The following is a 17903-nucleotide window of genomic DNA, read 5'->3' on the forward strand; positions in this document are numbered from 1 at the left end:
CAAACATGGACTGATCATGACACAGACTTTTAATTATGGGAGTAGGTTATTTAAAATGCATTTTACAATCTGCTTCTAGCCTGAGAAGTGTTTTAATGAGCTCTATGTTTTAGGTTGTTTATACTCTGTTGTTTGGTTTTTAATGCTGGGGCTTTAATAGTTTATTGTTACAGCTTTTATCTGGTGGTTTATTCTTGTGCTGTACTTATAAACTGGCTCAACAGCAAAAGAGCATAAAAATGGTCTAAGGAAATAAACAATTATGCCCCACAAGGACATCAAGTCAGAATGGATGAACCGATGAAGGGAGCAGGCAAAACGAGAACTTTCATTGTCCCTCTGAAGAAACCTTTTTGACCACAATGCATAGCACAGTGCTAGCAGATGTTATGGAGATCCTACTCTCATTATAATAAGAAGCAAGTGAGGCAGAACTGGTGCTGGAGGTGATAGTCTAATGAGAGAAAGATTAAGGCTTTCAGCACAGGACAAAAATAGGTGCACTGTAGATGTGGTAAAAGGTACTTACTGACATGAAGGGAAAACCATCCACTCACTCACACCTAGCTGGACTGTTTGCACCCAGTCATCAAAGCTGCACAAAGCTAGCTATGACAGTCGTGTGGAACAAAGAGTTGCTGCATCTCTTCAAGCAGCCACAACAAAGTGGTAGTTTCAGCAGCCCTTAGTGTGATTTAGGAATAGAAAAGACAGTGGTAAACCCTACTGGGATTCCAGCCCTTAATGTCATATTTTCAAGCTTTTCTCTGCTGCCATGATGGCTAGACATGTGTGTGTTATTTTGGCAAACAATGGGGGAAGTATCCATACTCACACACCAGTCCTACAGACACATGAAATGAGTCTTTAATATATCCTGAGCGAACTAAAGGAGCCTGGGATTTTCCAGCTTCACTAATGATTTGCTATCATAAACAAACGGAAACGGAAAAACTCACAGAAGTGCTGACCCTTCCCAGTCAAAAAACTTGGCATATCCACCTGCCTGTTAAGTTGGCCTACTCCATACTGATGAATTATTATTATGGAAGGTCTTCACAGAGCTCTATCAAATATAAGCAGATGAGTTTCATGCCTTATAAACTGATTAGCATTTTAGGCAAGGGCAGTGTATGCAGCCATTCCTGACACTGCGGTATACATTCATACCACTGCGTTGTGAACATTCCAAAAGATCAGAGACTATACCCTGCACAATGCAGCAGCTGGTACATGTTGAAGGGTGAAATTCCAATTGGAGCTTGCTATAAAATTTCTGAGTAAATATTTATGTTCAGGAAGGTTAAGAGACTTGGAGACTATAAGCACCAGTCTTTTGGGTAGGCAAGCTGCAATTTAAGCCTTTGCACACTGACCCATCAATGACCTTCATCCCAAGTCTGGAGGCAGTTGTGGTCTACTAGAGGCACAAAACTCCAGAGTGAATCATGGGCTTCCACAGAGTATTAAACAGCATATAAAACAAACAAGAAGTTATTAAAGCCCTATCACACAGAGTCTCTCTTGATCTTTAGTTACGTAGAACTCTGCCTGCTGTCACACTGCTCACATGCCCCTACTCATCATGTGCAGTAAAGATGGCAGAAGGAATGCATGGGGGAAGGGTACACTACTAACTTCTGCTTCATGCACCCTTGTCACAGACTTACTTTATCTGTAAAATAAACTATTTATATCCTTTTTCCTTGGGGCTCAAGATAGCTTAAAGATAAAGATAGCTCTCTGTGCAAGGGGATGATGTCACAATCCCATGGGATGATGTCACAAACCACAGTTTAAAACATACAGAATAAAATACAACCCAAATAACAGGCAAACTGTACTGTAAAATGAAAACTACAAAACAAAATGGAGACACTCTGGAAACCTTACATGAGGGGGCAATAAGTAAGATACATATGGAAAGAGACAGCCCTTTAAATGACTTTGCTTTCATTGTCCTTCACAAAATAAAGAGGCTACCTGACAGGGGAATTTTATGGTTAATTTAATGGAAGAAGTTATACCAATATAGGCCAGAGGAACTGTTCTGGATGGTCGGAAGCCTGCCAGAGGACATGGACTGCTTGGTAGCCTACTGTGATTGTTTTGCTTAGCACTTTGCAGATAAACTCTCACATCCATTTTGACTTGGAGTCTATGTTAGCGTGACAAGGTCAGATGGTGCCAAGTGCCAACCTGTTCAGTTGGTTGGGACTGTGACAGCCCTAAGAAGCAGGCAGAGGCAGAAAAGTTCAAATCTAAAGTGTTAATCCCTCAGAGATCCTGAGTGTGAGAGAGATAGGCTGTGGGTGGAGTTTTAGAAGGAGGGTGGAGTTTTAGAAGGAGACAGAGTTTTGAAAGGATTAGAAGGAGTTCAATTCCGAGTTCCAGATACAGCAGATGTGTTTAGTGTCTGTGAAAGCCTGTGGTATTGTTAGGAAGGGAGTATTGGACAGACGGGTCTCTACTCTAGCCAGGAAGGGAATTTACATCTAAAGGCAAATTCTTAGCCCAGGTTCCAAAGAAAGGGCTAATTCTTCTTCTGGACGAAATTTCTTGTGAGAAAAATAAAAGTAACCATTTTAGGCAACATTTAGGAGGTCTGTGAAGGATCATTCTTTCTCCCTGAATTCAGCGTCTTAGGCACTGCAGATATGGTTACTCGTTGTGGGGACGGGCCAGAATGTCTATAAATTTGTATTTAATCAAGAAACATGGAAGTTGCCTGAACCAAAGATTTGAAGAATCAAAATGGTTTCTGTGTAAAGAGACAGCAGGTTTGCTTGTCTCCAACAGGTCAGAAGCCTACATGTTTTGCAGTAGATCAAAAGGAATGTTACTGGCTTGCTAGTGATTATGCAGGCAAGCAAGATAACATCTTTAGTATCTTGTCACTGAGGGCCAACGTGACATCAGACATACGCATTTTATAACTTTGTTTTGTTAGAATAGCTATAGAATGTGATTAGTTAAAATAGGAAAAAGTGTTTTTCTATATAGTTGAATGAACACAGAAATGATAATGAGAGATTCACATGTATTTGTATTTTACCATAATTCTATTGTGTTAGAATCAATGTATGTAAAATCTTTTAAATGTTTTAACATTTCAAACTGGGGAACAGGGAAGTTTTATGATCCTAAGGAATCCTGCATACCTTAAGGACATATCTCTCTCTGGGAGCAAAACTAAGAAAACAGGTTATTCTTGAAAGCAGAGGCTAGTTTTATTACAGTCCTTTGCATATGGACAGACAGAGAGAGAGCATGCGCTAACAGTTTGAGTAACAGAAGGAATGTAATACGTAGAATAAGAGGCTGTCTTCATGTGACCAGGAGACAGTTCTATCCAATAGGATTTGAACATACATGCTTGTAGCACGTGAAAGAGGTATGGACTATGTACGTAAATCTTATGATGATGATTGTGTGACGTTTGTATTTTTGCGTCTATAAAAATTGGTCCCTTTGTATCAAGGGTGTGCCTCTTACCCTTAAGGGGACACCCTGGTCGGACACTTATGCTGTCCAGTAAACTTATCTTCTGTTTCAAAATTGCTTCTTGGGTGTTTTCTAACTTTAAGTTTTTCTTAAACTAATTCAGCTGTGTAGGACCAGAGACGCGATCCTGGCCCCACATCGTCAATTTGAGATACACTGATTGTGTTCACATGTACTGGGCTGTGTGAAGAAACCCAAGCTCTCAGTCAAAATGTTGTATGAAGAAAAAATGAAGCCTTCAATCTGTACAAATTGTGCAAATAAAATTCTACATATTGGTCTTGTTTGGATAGTTTATCTTACTTTCATTAACCATGCAAAGCACAAAGCACTCTGCAGTACTTTGAAACCTGACTTTCCAAGCACTGCAAATTTTGCGCAAGCTCATCTCAGTCCTCAGCTGATGATAGGACATTTGGAAGACATTGATTTAGAATGTTGCCGTATGTTGGAAGAAACTTGATGGCACTTAACACAAATACACACAAAGATTCGTCCACTGCAACAGACGAGCTCATCCACCTTCCCCATGTGGTAGCATGTTGATAATCCTGCTATTATTGTTGGAATAAAGATATTGCCCAGCAAATTTATTGGTTGCTAATGACATACTGAAGAGTGTTTATTTGAACTGGCAGTTTACATCTTTACAAAAACAAGATAGAGTTCAGTTTGTCGAACTCATTAATAATACTTTGACCCACGGGGCTCTTGCTTTTTATTTGGACTTGCTCAGCCCAGGTTGGTTTCTCTTCCTGGCCTGCCCTCGCTGAACTTGCCTTGCTCGTGTTCCAAATCCCAGGGTCTGCAGAGATTCTGTTATGTATTTTGAGCTGGGGGAGACACACAATACTAGCAGTAATTTTGCATCACCACCTAAGGAAAATAAACAAGAAATATTTTCATTGATAGTTCAATATTTTGCAAAATGGTAACAGGATGAATTGTCCAACAGACAAAAGCAGGACTGTATCAATTTCACAAAACATTTATTGGTGGAAAAGGGAACAGGATAGCCATTATTCAGCATAAACTAAAAGGTAGAGTTACAATTTAACATCTCCCAGCTTAAAGTGTACCATCCTTCTATTTTGTACTGGATTCCTTTAAAACTTACAGTACTATCGAACACTAGTTGCTTCCACACTAGCTGTTCAGCCTAGGATTGCCATCATTCATTTATTGGATAATACAAACAATGTTATTACTCTCAGAAATGCCGAGTTACTTCTAACTAAAACTGTGTTGCATTTGGAGTGGTGATCCCTTCTTTCTGATTTGTAACTTTTTAGAAAAGCATAAAATGCAGTTGCTGAAGCTCCCCTCCGATCCGGATTCTTCACAGCGTTTTTCAAAAGATCTGCTTTCAACCAGATCCCTGATAACTCAGACAAGGAGCACCAGAACTGTGATCGCCAGGAAAGCAGTGAGGACGTTTGCACCAAACCTGGATATTTTCTGTGAGTATCATGCATCTAATCCTCAGTGGGGATTCGACCTTGGAGTTTAGGAGCCCTACCAGAAATTCCCAGACTCCACCTGTCAAATTGTGGGTTCCCAAAACTGGGATGGGAGGGTGGTGAAAGATTTGGTTCCACACTTCTACATTCCTGGGCCAGTCACAGTTCGTTCAGAACTCTCTCAGCCCCACCTACCAAACAAGGTGTCTGTGATGGGGAGAGGAAGGGAAGGAATTTGCAACCCTCTTTGAATCTCCTTACAGAAGAAAAAGGGGGACATGAATCCAAACTTTTCTTCTTCTGTAGAGAGCGCCAGCATGATGTAATGGTTAAAAGTGGTGGGATTCTAATCTGTAAAACCAAGTTTCATTGCCCGCTCCTCCACAGGATGCTTGCTGAGTGACTGTGGACCATTCACAGTTCTCTCAGAACTCTTTCAGCCTACACAGGGGCAGGAAACTGCAAACCACCTCTGAACAGTCTCGTGCCTTGAAAACCATAGAAGATCACCATAAATCAGTTGTGACTTGACAGCATTTTATACACATAGCTGTACATGGATGTATTTGTATAGGTACGCATGGATGTATTTGTATGGGTACTGGTGACAGAGAAGAATTATGAGAAAAGAATAGGTTCTAGAATGAGATTTAAACAATGATGGTACTATAACTGAAAAGGGGCTTTAAAAAGATACTAGATCAAGATCAAAGACAGAAATCTTACTAATTTTTTTTAAAATATGGTTTTTCTGAACAGTGAAAACTGCAGTTTAAGTAGCAAATAAATCCTTAATTCATAGAATCATAGAGTTGGAAGAGACCCCAAGGACCATCAAGTCCAACCCCTTGCAATGCAGAAACACACAATCAAAGCACTCCTGACATATGTTCAATTCTTTATTCCAAGCTTCAGCATTCAGGATTTGCACAAAACATTCCCATGGAAGATACCATAAATGACTTCATAACATAAGTGCCACTAAAGGATAAAATTTTCCAATACAGAGAAACATATATGCCTTCAGAATGATTAAAAACATGCTAGTGTCACAAAGGCTGTTCAGAAAATCAATTTATTTGGCCAAAATGCTAAGAAATAAAGAGCGACAGGCTCCTCAACTTTTTTTTTTTGTGGTGGGGCAAGGCACACTGAACTTCAACAAATGCTGTTTTTCTTGGCAAGAAAATTCAAAGATAGTCAAAATCTTTGCTATTGAACTTCTGTTTATCACAGAAATGTTAAATGTCTCAAGGATGCTGCCAGACATTAAAGCAAAATTTAGTGCATCTTCTAGCAAAAAGAGGAATTTTGAACTTAATAAAAATATTGAACAATGAATGTTCTGAACTGGAGGTAGTGATTAATTTTCATTACTGACAAGATGGAAGCCAGTGTGGTGCAGTGGTTAAGGTATCGGACCAGGACTTTGGGAACCCAGGTTCAAATTCCCATTCATGCCATGCAGTGGTGTATCTGCCCGGGGACATGGGGTAACCCATGTCTCCGGGCACAACTAATCTGGTCACATGGGGGCGCAAAATCAGCCCCCCATGAGACTAGATGCCTTCCCCTCCCTCAGCCTACCCACATTGTCGGAGGGGACAACGTGGGCAAGGGAAATGGTGTGGGCGCTGCTGGAGCTCCAGCTGCAGCCGCCTCCTTTCCTTTCAGTCAGTGGAGGAGCAGCCTTCTCTTCCCCTCACTCACAGCTTCTTTGGCACTGCAGGTGCAGGGACGGGCTTATCTTCCTGTGCCTGCAACCGCAGCACCAGGGAAGCCGCAGGTGCACTGTGCAGAGACGGGGAGAGCAACCTGCTGGCTTCTCTTCCCCTCACCTGCAGCTTCTCTGCCACTGTGGGTGCACCAACAAGCTTCTCTTCTCTTCCAGTCTTTGTACCCGCAGTGCCAGGGATGCTGTGGGTGCACCATGCAGAGATGGGAAGAGAAGCTGGCAGGCTTCTCTCCCTGTCCCTCGCACACTCTGCGGGTGCTGCTGGGCAGGGAAGAGGGGCTGGCCGCTGCACAGTCAGCTTCTCTTTCCTGCCCAAGTAGCAGCCTCAGCGTGAGAAAATCCCCCGCTGGCTCAGGTAAGTGGGGCTTTGGGGGGAATGTGTGGGGAAGGGGCACCACAGCGCAGGTGGGGGGTGCTCGGAGGAGGCTTTGACTCCGGGCGCAATCTGGGCCCCATACGCCTCTGATACCATGGAAGTTTCCTTGGGCCAGTCACACACTCTCATCTTAACTGTGGTTAGGATTTGGCTGGGAGACTTTTGAGAAATACTAGGGTTGTGAGGTTGAGGCAGGCAATAGAAAGCCCCCTCCAAACATTTTTCCCTTGAAAACCCTACAGAGTTGCCATAAGTCAGCTGTGACTTGGCAGCAAAGAAAAAAGAAAAGAAAGACAAGATGGAGGTCCTGTTGGTTAATAACACAAACAGCTAGGGATTAACAGTCAGCCTGTTTCTAAATTAACAGCTGAGAGGCACTATTAGATTCATATCTACAGGTGGAAACACAAATCTCTACTATGGCTCCTAATGCCTTTGCCCAGCTTTGGTAGTTGGTGGGCTGTATCTAGCCACAGGCACGCAGACTTTGATCATAATGAGGCTGCACTATTGCAACACATAGTTGTGTGGAGTTGTTTCTGATGGCTGCTCAAAAGTTTCAAGCAGAACAGAATACAAGCACAAGGTTGCTGGTGGACACCATCTTATTTATTCAGGTTTAAAATAATTTCACTGGTTGCCTGTTGTCTCCAACAACAATTCAAAGCACAGACTATGACCATGGAAATCTTAAGTAACCTAAAATAAGAACAGGAGTAGTGCCAGTGTAGGGCAATGATTAAGAGTGTTGAAGAAGTATCTGAAGACTCAGTTTTGAATGCCTGCTAAGCCATGAAATGTCATTGGGTAACCTTGTCAGGGTTCATTATTTTCTCATCAATGTCATTGGGTAACACACTGTCAGCAAACCCTTTGCTGTCCTGATTGGGGAGAAAGGTGGAATATAAATGACTGGATTGATTAAATAAATTTATGAATTGATTAAATAAGTGAGGACTCTCCTCCTTTCAGAATATACTTCTTTGAATCATTTTAAAAAGTTTTTGATTCATTCATTCTATTTTTAAAATATTTACCAGTCCTTCTGCTGAAATGGCATTCAGGTTTTTGTATACATGAGTGTGTGCAAGTGTTCTTGAATGTACTGACTTGAACAGCATTTTTTTTTCTTGGCTGCTATCTTATTGATATGGTTGCCTATGTACTGCATTTTCAAACAGATTTTTTTGGTCTAGAAATTGCCTTTGAAACATTTGGTTCAGAGGCCAGGTAAAATTTGCTAAACAAATAAAATGATTTGGGTGCTGTGTGGTTTCCGGGCTGTATGGCCGTGTTCTAGCAGCATTCTCTCCTGACGTTTCGCCTGCGTCTGTGGCTGGCATCTTCAGAGGATCATCTTCAGATCCTCTGAAGATGCCAGGCACAGACGCAGGCGAAACGTCAGGAGAGAATGCTGCTAGAACACGGCCATACAGCCCGGAAACCACACAGCACCCAAGTGATTCCGGCCGTGAAAGCCTTCGACAATACAAATAAAATGATGTTATTGTATAGGAAAAGGCTATAATCACCAATGGAGTCCTGGAGTAAATGTGTGAGTTTGCTGTTTCGATAGGGAACGTGAGGGCAATGTTCTGATATTGCTCCAAGTACATCTGCCAGAGCAGACAAGCTGCGATTAATGAAGGAGGTTTCTCTTAGGACTGCCCCAGTCACACCAGACATACCTAGAGAAAAAAAATCAATAAGTTTAGACAAGGCTTCTTTACCATATTCAGACACCTGAATACACATCAGACAAGGAGTAAACAGCTAAGTTTACCTCTAACATGTTCTTTTTATGGTCATCTGTGCAGGCACACTGGTAGACTGTGTATATGCTAAGAGCCTCAATTCAGCATATTCTAGAACTTGGCTTTTCGATGCAAAATCTCTCCACCCCCTTTTCCAAGTCCATGCAACATTGTGTTTGCTCCAGGGGGAGGGGTCATGGCTTCCCACTCAGTTCTACCATAAATAATACTGCAATAGGCTGCTATGGGTTTTCTGAGATGTGGGGCCGTGGCCTGGTAGGGAACCACCAACTGTCCGGAACAACAGAGCCCCAGCTGATTCAACCCAGTCCCGCCCCTAAACGGGGTCGGGGCGGGACAGGAAGGGATGGGACGGGCAGGGAACTACACAGTCAGCCGGAGAAAGCCACCAATGGAGGTGAGGAAGGAGGAAGCCAGCCGTCCCCCTTCGAGAACCGCGAAGGTAGGCTGAGCCACAGCAAAGCGTGGCCGGGTCTGCTAGTAATTAAATAAATTAAGACTCCAGAAAAACTGACTGGACAAGCTGTGCACTGATATAGAGGCCAGCTGGACCAGTGTGTGAGCTGCGTCCAATGGTGGAATGCTCTGGTACTGAAGTATTACCACAATAAAATGCAGAGACGTTGTAAGACTATAGGGTTCAATTCAGTTCATTATTTTCCCATCTATTACATCCAAACATGACAACAGCATGCAGTTACAAAATACAGCCTTTACACTAAGCAAAACGTTTATTAATTAAAAATCTTTTTCTTTATGAAAATGTTAGGAATATTTTTAAAAAAATCTGAGAAATTCGAGAACTAGGGCAGGTTTTCTTTAAGCCTCTACTATTAGAAAATGAGATAATGTTCTTTAAAATGTTAAATATTTAAATTTTGAGCTGACATAAAGACAACAAAGTAACTTGTGTTACTTTCTAAATGACAGGTAGTTTGCCTGCAAGGTAAAATATAATGCAGTTATTCTAGAAGGCTGCCTGCAGAATTATTAAGCTAGAGGAATAACACGTACATCTTAAATAAACCCATTTAAAAGTGCTGCTTATGCAGAGGCCTCATTGCCACAGTATTTTTGATTTTACATATTAAATTGTCTGATGTTACTTCATCTGAATGTACTCACACGTGGAGAAGGTTGGCATTTACCATAGAATAGAATTTCACTGAAAGCTAACATTCACCCTAAGATGGAATAACAAGTTGAGGAGGTAAAAGTATATAGTATCTCTTAGAAACATAATTAGCCAAAATGACATTTTGAAGCCTACAACAAATAAAACATGTATATCGAAAAGTTCTTTTAAAAAAATACAATAAATGCTAACCAAGACCAGGAAAAGAACTTTTGGCAGCAATGTAAAGAGCTCTTTCATGACTTAGCTTCAGTTTTCAAAACATTATTTCTGGAAAGCTACATTTGATTGAATGGCTTTTCTTGCTAAGGCAGCTTGTCTTTTAAGACATAAATAATCAGGTTTCTGAAAGGATTGTGTTTGAAGCAGCAGCAACAGCCCCTTGGGGATGGGAAGCCAAATAAAACAGGAAATGATTACACAATGCATCAACATCCGTACTAGTATAATTTTTCACAAAGGAAATATAGTAGCTATACTGAATAAATGTGCTTTTAACAAGTATTTGATCTGCCACTGACATTTTTAAACTATTATTAAATTGCAGGCATTTGCCGATGGTTTGCAATTGTGAAAGTGAGACTAATCAGCAGTAACTGGGGATCTTCCTGGGACAAGCCTTGTACAAAAGAGATTGGCTTCACTTGATCCCAAAGGGAACAAGGCTGCTGGCCAGTAGCCACTTAATATCTTAAAGGTGGCAAATCAACTTTTAAATTAACTTCTGGGAGAAAATTGACGAGAGCAGAAGAGGTGTGTTAAATTCTTTGGAAAATATTTATGGGAGGAGGCTAAAACATGAGAATAAGAATAACAGTCCAATTCATGTGTGTGTGTGGTAGAGTAGCATGAAAAATGCTGTCTGTGTAGAGCAGTGGTTCTCAACCTTCCTAATCCCGCGACCCTTTAATACAGTTCCTCCTGTTGTGGTGACCCCCAACCCTAACATTTTTCATTTTACAGTTGGAGAATACTGATGCAGAGAGTCTAAGGCGACCCCTGTGAAAAGGTTGTTCGACCTCCAAAGGGGTCCTGATCCCCAGGTTGACAACCACTGGTGTAGAGGACATTCCCAGGCTGAAAATCCACCCCTGGGACACTGGCACAGCCTCCTGTAGCACAGGAGTGACGGCATTGAAGAACACTTCCTGGCTCCTGTGCCATAGCACTTCCCTGCCAGGGTAGGTCTCTCTGCTAGGGTAAGTCTCTCTGCACCGGCGACTGTACCACTTTGTACAACAATGGTTGCACTGGCACCAATGTAACCCTTTCAGCACTTGGATTGAATGGTGAGGAGGTAAAGGAGGACATCTCCCTGATTAAACAGGGGTGTAGCGTGGGTGGGGCAAGCCAGGGTTCTTATTTTAAGGTGAGCAGTTGGGAAAAGACTGGGGATGGGGACAAGGTCGAGGGAGGGGTGCCCCCCTGGCCTTGTCCCTGGTCCCAGTCTCCTCCCAGGCTGTTCGCCAGGAACATAGTTAAACATAATTCAACTTAAAGGAAACTATTTGGGCACTTCTTAGGCAGTGATGGGGAGGGAAAGGAGAAACATGGGTTATTCACCCCTCACCCGCCAAAGAAGTGCCCAAAAAGTTTCCTTTAAATTGAATTATGTTTACATTCCAGGTGAGTGGTCAGGAGGAGACTGGGGGCAGGGACGAGGCCAGGGAAGGAGCACACCCAGTCTCCTCCTGGTTGCTTGCTAGCTATTTTCTCTCACCACCACCACCCTGCTTTAATGTAATGAAAGGCGAGGGACAAGGAGGAGACTGGGACCAGGGACAAGGTCAGGGAGCGCACGCATGTGATCTTTCTTCACCAGTGAAGAGCAACTCTGGGCAGTTGTTGCAGTTCAAACTGCCCATGTACACAGCCCACTCAGTCTTGCTGCTGGGTCTGAGCTCACTGTACTGTGATCTTTCTGGGCTGCTGCTGTCCAGCATGTGTGGTCTGGTGTGTTACAGTATCCAAAATACCTGTACACATCTTGAGAGCAGACAAGTAGATCAAACTGATCTAGTCTGACAGCTGCTCCTCCCAGCACCTTGTCAGAACCAGCTGAAACAAGTCAGCTGTTCTTCATTATGATTGGTTACTTGTTATATAAAAGAAGTGCTTGCTTACCAGCACTAGCTCTTAGGGATTACCTATTGCTGCAGGGCATGCTGCCCGTTTGCTGTTTGAGCTCCTGTATGCACTGTAAATATCTGCACTGTTGATAAAGTTTTTCCTCACAGTTAAACTTCTGTGTGCAGTGGTAATTGCTTTCAGCTATGCTCAGTCAGTGTTTAGCCGAACCTTGCTGGCCTCTGTAACAGACTTTCTCTAGCATAAACTCAACTCTGTTACAGGTTATGGGCCCAGAGTAAGCTGCTACATGAGAGTAAGGCGGTGCTGAAGGCTGTTGTTGAAGGCTGTGACATGGTGTTGATGGCTGGAGTTCTCTACATGGTGATGGAATCGTACAGGAATTGTTGCTGTGGCTGGTAAGTCAAATCAAGAGTCTTTAGCATCTGAACCGGGGGTGGTGGTGGTGGTGGTGGTGGTGAGGCACCACTTGGGTCTGTAGGGGGGAGAAGAAAGAGCACTGGCCTGCTTGCCAAGTTTATGTGCATGATTTATGCTTAATGGTACCAGCACTGCAACCTTGGAGTGTGTGTGTGTGTGTGTGTGTGTGTGTGTGTGTGTAGTGTGAACTGGCTGGCTGCAGGCCTTGGCTAGAGGGCTGGGTCATGGCCCCTGGGGAGAAAGCTCCTTTGAGGCAAAGGCCAGAGCACTGGAGGGGGGGAGGTTTCATTTTGTCTAAGGCTTGTGCATAAGCATACTGTGGATTTTGTTTGAGGTTAGAGTTTCAACTGGCCTTCCTTAGATGGGGAGGGGGTCCTATTTTTGGCTAAGGCTTATGTTGTGTGGATTTTATTTTTGGTTGTTCTAGAGCAGTGGTTCAACCCGTGGGTCGCGACCCCTTTGGAGGTCGAACGACCCTTTCACAGGGGTCGCCTAAGGCTCTGTGCATCAGTGTTCTCCATCTGTAAAATGGATAAATGTTAGGGTTGGGGGTCACCACAACATGAGGAACTGTATTAAAGGGTCGCGGCATTAGGAAGGTTGAGAACCACTGTTCTAGAGGGAGGGTAATTTAAATTCACCAAGGATGGTTCTACCACAATGCATTTCTTCATGCTAAACATGAAAGTCTTAGGAGATCTGTGAAGGTGCCTTGTGGTTAGTGTAAATGCTGTAGTAACTGTAAATATTCAAACCAGCCTCTACATCAGTGTGACAAAAAGATGCTCATTTGAAGCCAAGAATGAGTTCTATGCACCAATGTTTATGATAGAGTCAAGACATCTCTAATGAATTTCTGGATTATATCCCTTTTATCATTACTGATGGTGACATATTCTGAAAACTAATGGTTGGGCATCAAAAACTGCTTTTCTGCAAGATTTGTAGGCACTTTGCACTAGTAATAGCAGACTTAGTGAAGTACAATAGCTCATGAGCCTTCACTGATATATCACTCTTCATGTCTATTGCTTTCTTTGCTAAAAGGCTGCTGGAGTAGCTCTGTGATGGTGACAAAAAAAAGAAACATACTTCATTGTTAATCATTGCTCATTGTTAATCTTCAGCATATTAAGCTGTGTCACTCACTACTGGAAACATCTTAAAGAAGAGACGAATAATTGACTTTTAGGTCTTCCTTTCCCACAACAAAACCATGTCAAGTAAGTGTTAAGCTGTTTTTTAGCAGCGACTGCTTCAGAGGTAACTGTCTTAGGGCCACATCACAAGTCCCTGAGTGAAAACACTTAGCAATGCATAATACCAAACACCTTTTTAAATATTATTTTTGTGGTTTTTCAAAGAGTGGGGGCCTTTCATTACTGTTTGTAGTGTTGATTAGGACAGTGCCCAAGTGGATGTGAATATTATGGGTTTAATTTGTAATTTGTCCAGCAAGGATGTCATCATATAGAGCTCAATCTTGGAAGAAGCAAGAGATTGTCACAGTGGTGCTCATCAAAGAATGAGAAAAACCACCTGACCATGTTTGTGAACTTTGAGAATCACTCACTGAACTTGGTGGCTATGCATACAGCCAAACAAGGTATAATGATGGTCAAATTTTTGGGAACCATTGGTGCTCTCTATGTATTTTTCTCTCTCATTAACACAGAACTGGGAAAACCTCAAAGATGCTGTGCCTGTTATTAAGTCAGAGTCTGAAACCATGTGGAGTGCAAGGACACTAACAATGAGGTCAATCAACAAGTATCTCGAGGAGATCCTTCACGTTCTCCAGGAAATGATAGACAAAGAACATGAGGCCAGTGATACAAGAAGGGATGAGAGGTTGCTATACAACTACGGATTGACTTATGATTTTCTAACTTTGCTAGAGTTTGGGGACAGTGTGCTTATTTGCACTGACCATATTCAGAAGAGGCTACAGATCCTAGCATGAACTTGCACAATGCTGCCGTGGATTTGAAAGCTTTCTGAGATCATTTTGAGGATAAGTTTTGGTCAGTGAGTCATTCAAAAAGGATTTGGGCCATGTCAAGAATGCAATGTTTAAGTTGAAAGATGTCACAGACTAAAGAAATGAATGTTTGATGAGAAATCGAGAAATGCTGGGTTAACAGCTAAGGGGGAAATGGAAAGAGTCGTGAAGAGAACACTCAACCGTCTTCACAGCGAAGTGGACAAAGGTTCACTCATTTGTACAGCATTGACGCCAAGCTTGACTCCTTCTCAACACTGAGGGATTGTGTTATGGTGCTGACACAGCTGCCCTAAAGAAGAAATGTGAGAGTCTGTGTGCCTTCTACAGCTGTGATGTGGATGGGCAGCAGCTACATTAAAATTTTTTGAATTGCAAAATGTTGCTGTCAAGACAGGACAACCTGAAAATATCAAGACCTGAAGAACTTCTCAAATGTATTATTTAGTATGGAGATGAAAGTGTCTTCCCCAGTCTTTGTGTCACCATTCAGATAATGGCAACCACTACAGTTTCCATTGCCAGCTATGAGAGATCATTCAGCAAGTTAAAACTAATACTTTCATATTTGAGAACTTCCATGGGTCAAGGCAGATTCTGTGATCTTGCTCTGATGAGTGTGTAAAGAGAAGGGACAGAAAAACCTGATTTTGATGACATCATCAACAAATTTGCATCAGTAAAGGCAAGAAGTGTGCATCCGCAACAAGGTAAGGGGCTTGATTTGTGTTTTGGAGCTAATATTGCTGTGCAGTTCTCCAAAAACTAATTCAGCAAACTAGGGCTAATACCTTCATATTTGACAGCCACCATGGATCAAGGCAGACCCTACGATCTCACTTTGCTGAGTGTGGAGAGAGAAGGACCTGAATAGATGGAGACTGATCACACCATGGACCAATTTGCATTGGTGTAGGCAGGTGAGGACATTTGTAACAGTGAAGGGCTTAATTTGTGTTTTGGAGCAAATATTGTTGTATAGTTCTCCAAAAACTCATTCAGCAAGCTAACACTAACTCCCTTGACAGCCTAAAAAGATCAAGGCAGACCCTGTGATCTCACTTTGATGAGTATGGAGAGAAAAGGACCTGGAAAGACGAACTCTGATTACATCATGGACCAATTTACATCAGCAAAGGCAAGCAAGGTGCATCTGCAGCAAGGTAAGGGACTTGATTTGTGATTTGGAGCAAATATTGTTGTGCATCTCTCCAAAAGCTCATTCAGCAAGCTAACATTAACATTTTCATATTTGTCAACCTTGCAGTTTGTGCATGACAGCCATCTGTGGACTCCAGCTAAGAACTTCAGGGCGTGGAACCTCAATCTTGTGAGTGGCCCGGTTCCATTGTTTTGTTTCCTGAGTGGAGCTACTGTAACACAGCCTGGCACTCCTGGGAACAGCAGCTAGCATTAGGTTCTGCCAAATACAGTATGCCCCTCATTGCTGTGCTTTGAGCCAGACACTGTGTGCTGTGCACTGGAGCCAGCCTGAACGTGATAACCAATTTGCATCAGTGGAAGCAAGGAAGGTGGCATTTTAAAAAGGAGATTGACTTGCATTTCTGAGTTAATATTATTGTAGTTATTCAAAAGATGGGTGTCAAATGCTTGTGGGGTGGGGAACACAATTTCAGTTCTTGGTTCAGGTGCCATTTTCTGTAGATAAAACCAGGATGCAGACCTGGAGAAGGAGAGTGAAATAAGGGTGATGACGGAAGGGGAGAAAGTTGTAAACCTAGATCACTTCAAGTACCCTCACACTGACTGTACCTTTCAATGTATAAAAAAAGACAGTTAAGGGGACAGAGGTTTCTAAAATTATGGATATGGTTATGAAGGGGATAGAGGGAGCTTTTTATCCCTCTCCTAGAATTCTAGAAATAGTTGCAGGACAGACAAAAGGAAATACTTCTTAAATCAATGAGTAAACTGAGGAATTCACTGGTAGGGGAGGTAGTGATAGCCATGAGCTCAGACAGCTTTAAGAGAGAGGTAGACGAATTCATGGAGGAGAAATCCATCAATGAATACTTGACATGGTGAATGAAGGGAGCTTTCTTATTCAAAGGCAGAAAACCTCTGAATACCAGTGCTGAGAGGCGGCAGCAGGGGGAAGGCCTTTGCCATTGTACCCTGTTTGCCCTCCAGAGCAACTGGTTGGCTGTTGGGTGAAACTGGACACTGGAGTAGATGAATCACTAGTCTGATCCAGCAGATAGCTGGAACTTAAGTTTACCCTTGCATCTATTCATAACTGGGAATTAAGGAAGGTAAGAGTTACGAAACACCACCTTGGTATTCTGTTGCTCCTCACACTCCCCAAAGGTAAGCTCAAGTTAGAAACAAGTCCTATTTATATAAAAAAGCTTTACAAGTTCACTTGGAGCTCTGTAGTTGTACTTTGAAGAACTAAGCAGTTCATGGTATTCATTTGGTAGCAGATGAAGGCCACATACAAGTCAGAGGACAGTTCATGGAATTTCTAACTTTAAAAATGATAACCATCAAACTCATGTGGTTGCTTTGAAGATGAGAGAAAAGTTGCTAGGAGAGGTTGCTTTCCTCCCGTGATTCTTTCATAATTTAAATAATCCTTGTTAAGTTACAATAAGCTCTGTAGAACGAAAAGCATATGTTCCAGACTCATGTCTGTCTTTGTATTTCCATGGAACGAGCTAAAGTTTCAGAGGAGCTATTGAAATCATAGAAAGGATGTAGGAGGAAACTTTTAAACACTTGCCGCACTAACTTCTCTATTCAACCATTTCTGATACAGCCCTTGGACCGAACAAATTCTTATTGTAGCAGGGTGTACTTCATTTAAGCTCGCTGGAAGGTCTTGTGGCTGTCACAGTCTCACATTCTCAATCTAACCCACCTCACAGGTTCGTGAGGATAAAACAGAGGAGTGGAGAATTATATAAGCCACTTTGGGTCTTCATCAGGGAGAAAGCCAGGTAAAAATGAAGTAAACAAATAAACCAACTAAATTAACAAAACACAAATTAGTTCCAAGTTAGATTTTCAACTCCATGAGCATGGAACTGTGTTGCCTCCAAGGCTGACTTACCAACACATTCACTGCCAGCCAAATCTACCAACTGAAGTTTTGTTCTCATTTGCTTGTGCTTCTCTGTAGATTCAGTGAGAAACTCAGCTGGTGAAGAAGATCTGGAAGGATAGGTGCGTTTGTCATCTTTCACATAGTGTGGATAGTTGAAGAAATGCTCTTTATTCTGCTTCTGACTAGAACAATCACCTGTCCAGGGAAGTTATGACAGAGACAAATGAAGATATTTAACCCACAACAATGAAAGAAGACACATTAGGAAGGACAGGTTAGTTAGTTAGTTAGTTAGTTAGTTAGTTTATTTATTTATTTATTTATTTATTTATTTATTTATT

General features: G+C 42.1%; 1 protein-coding gene across 2 annotated transcripts in view; it reads right to left on the reverse strand.

Annotated features, from left to right (window-relative positions):
• Window positions 1-4097: 4097 nt before the first annotated feature.
• Window positions 4098-17903, reverse strand: part of KIF25 (kinesin family member 25) — a 79487-nt gene continuing 65681 nt past the window's right edge. The window contains exons 13-15 of one of the 2 annotated variants that reach the window (XM_048487162.1): window positions 17569-17757; window positions 8608-8763; window positions 4098-4380 (exon numbers count right to left, since the gene is read on the reverse strand). In XM_048487162.1, coding sequence (XP_048343119.1) covers window positions 4223-4380; window positions 8608-8763; window positions 17569-17757 — 503 coding nt within the window. In that variant the 3' untranslated portion in view covers window positions 4098-4222. Of the gene's footprint in view, window positions 4381-5850; window positions 8334-8578; window positions 8764-17568; window positions 17758-17903 lie in introns of those variants that run through there. The other variant, XM_048487170.1, reaches the window with a different exon arrangement.

The sequence above is a fragment of the Sphaerodactylus townsendi genome, linkage group LG01 (assembly GCF_021028975.2).
Source record: "Sphaerodactylus townsendi isolate TG3544 linkage group LG01, MPM_Stown_v2.3, whole genome shotgun sequence".
Taxonomy (NCBI): domain Eukaryota; kingdom Metazoa; phylum Chordata; class Lepidosauria; order Squamata; family Sphaerodactylidae; genus Sphaerodactylus; species Sphaerodactylus townsendi.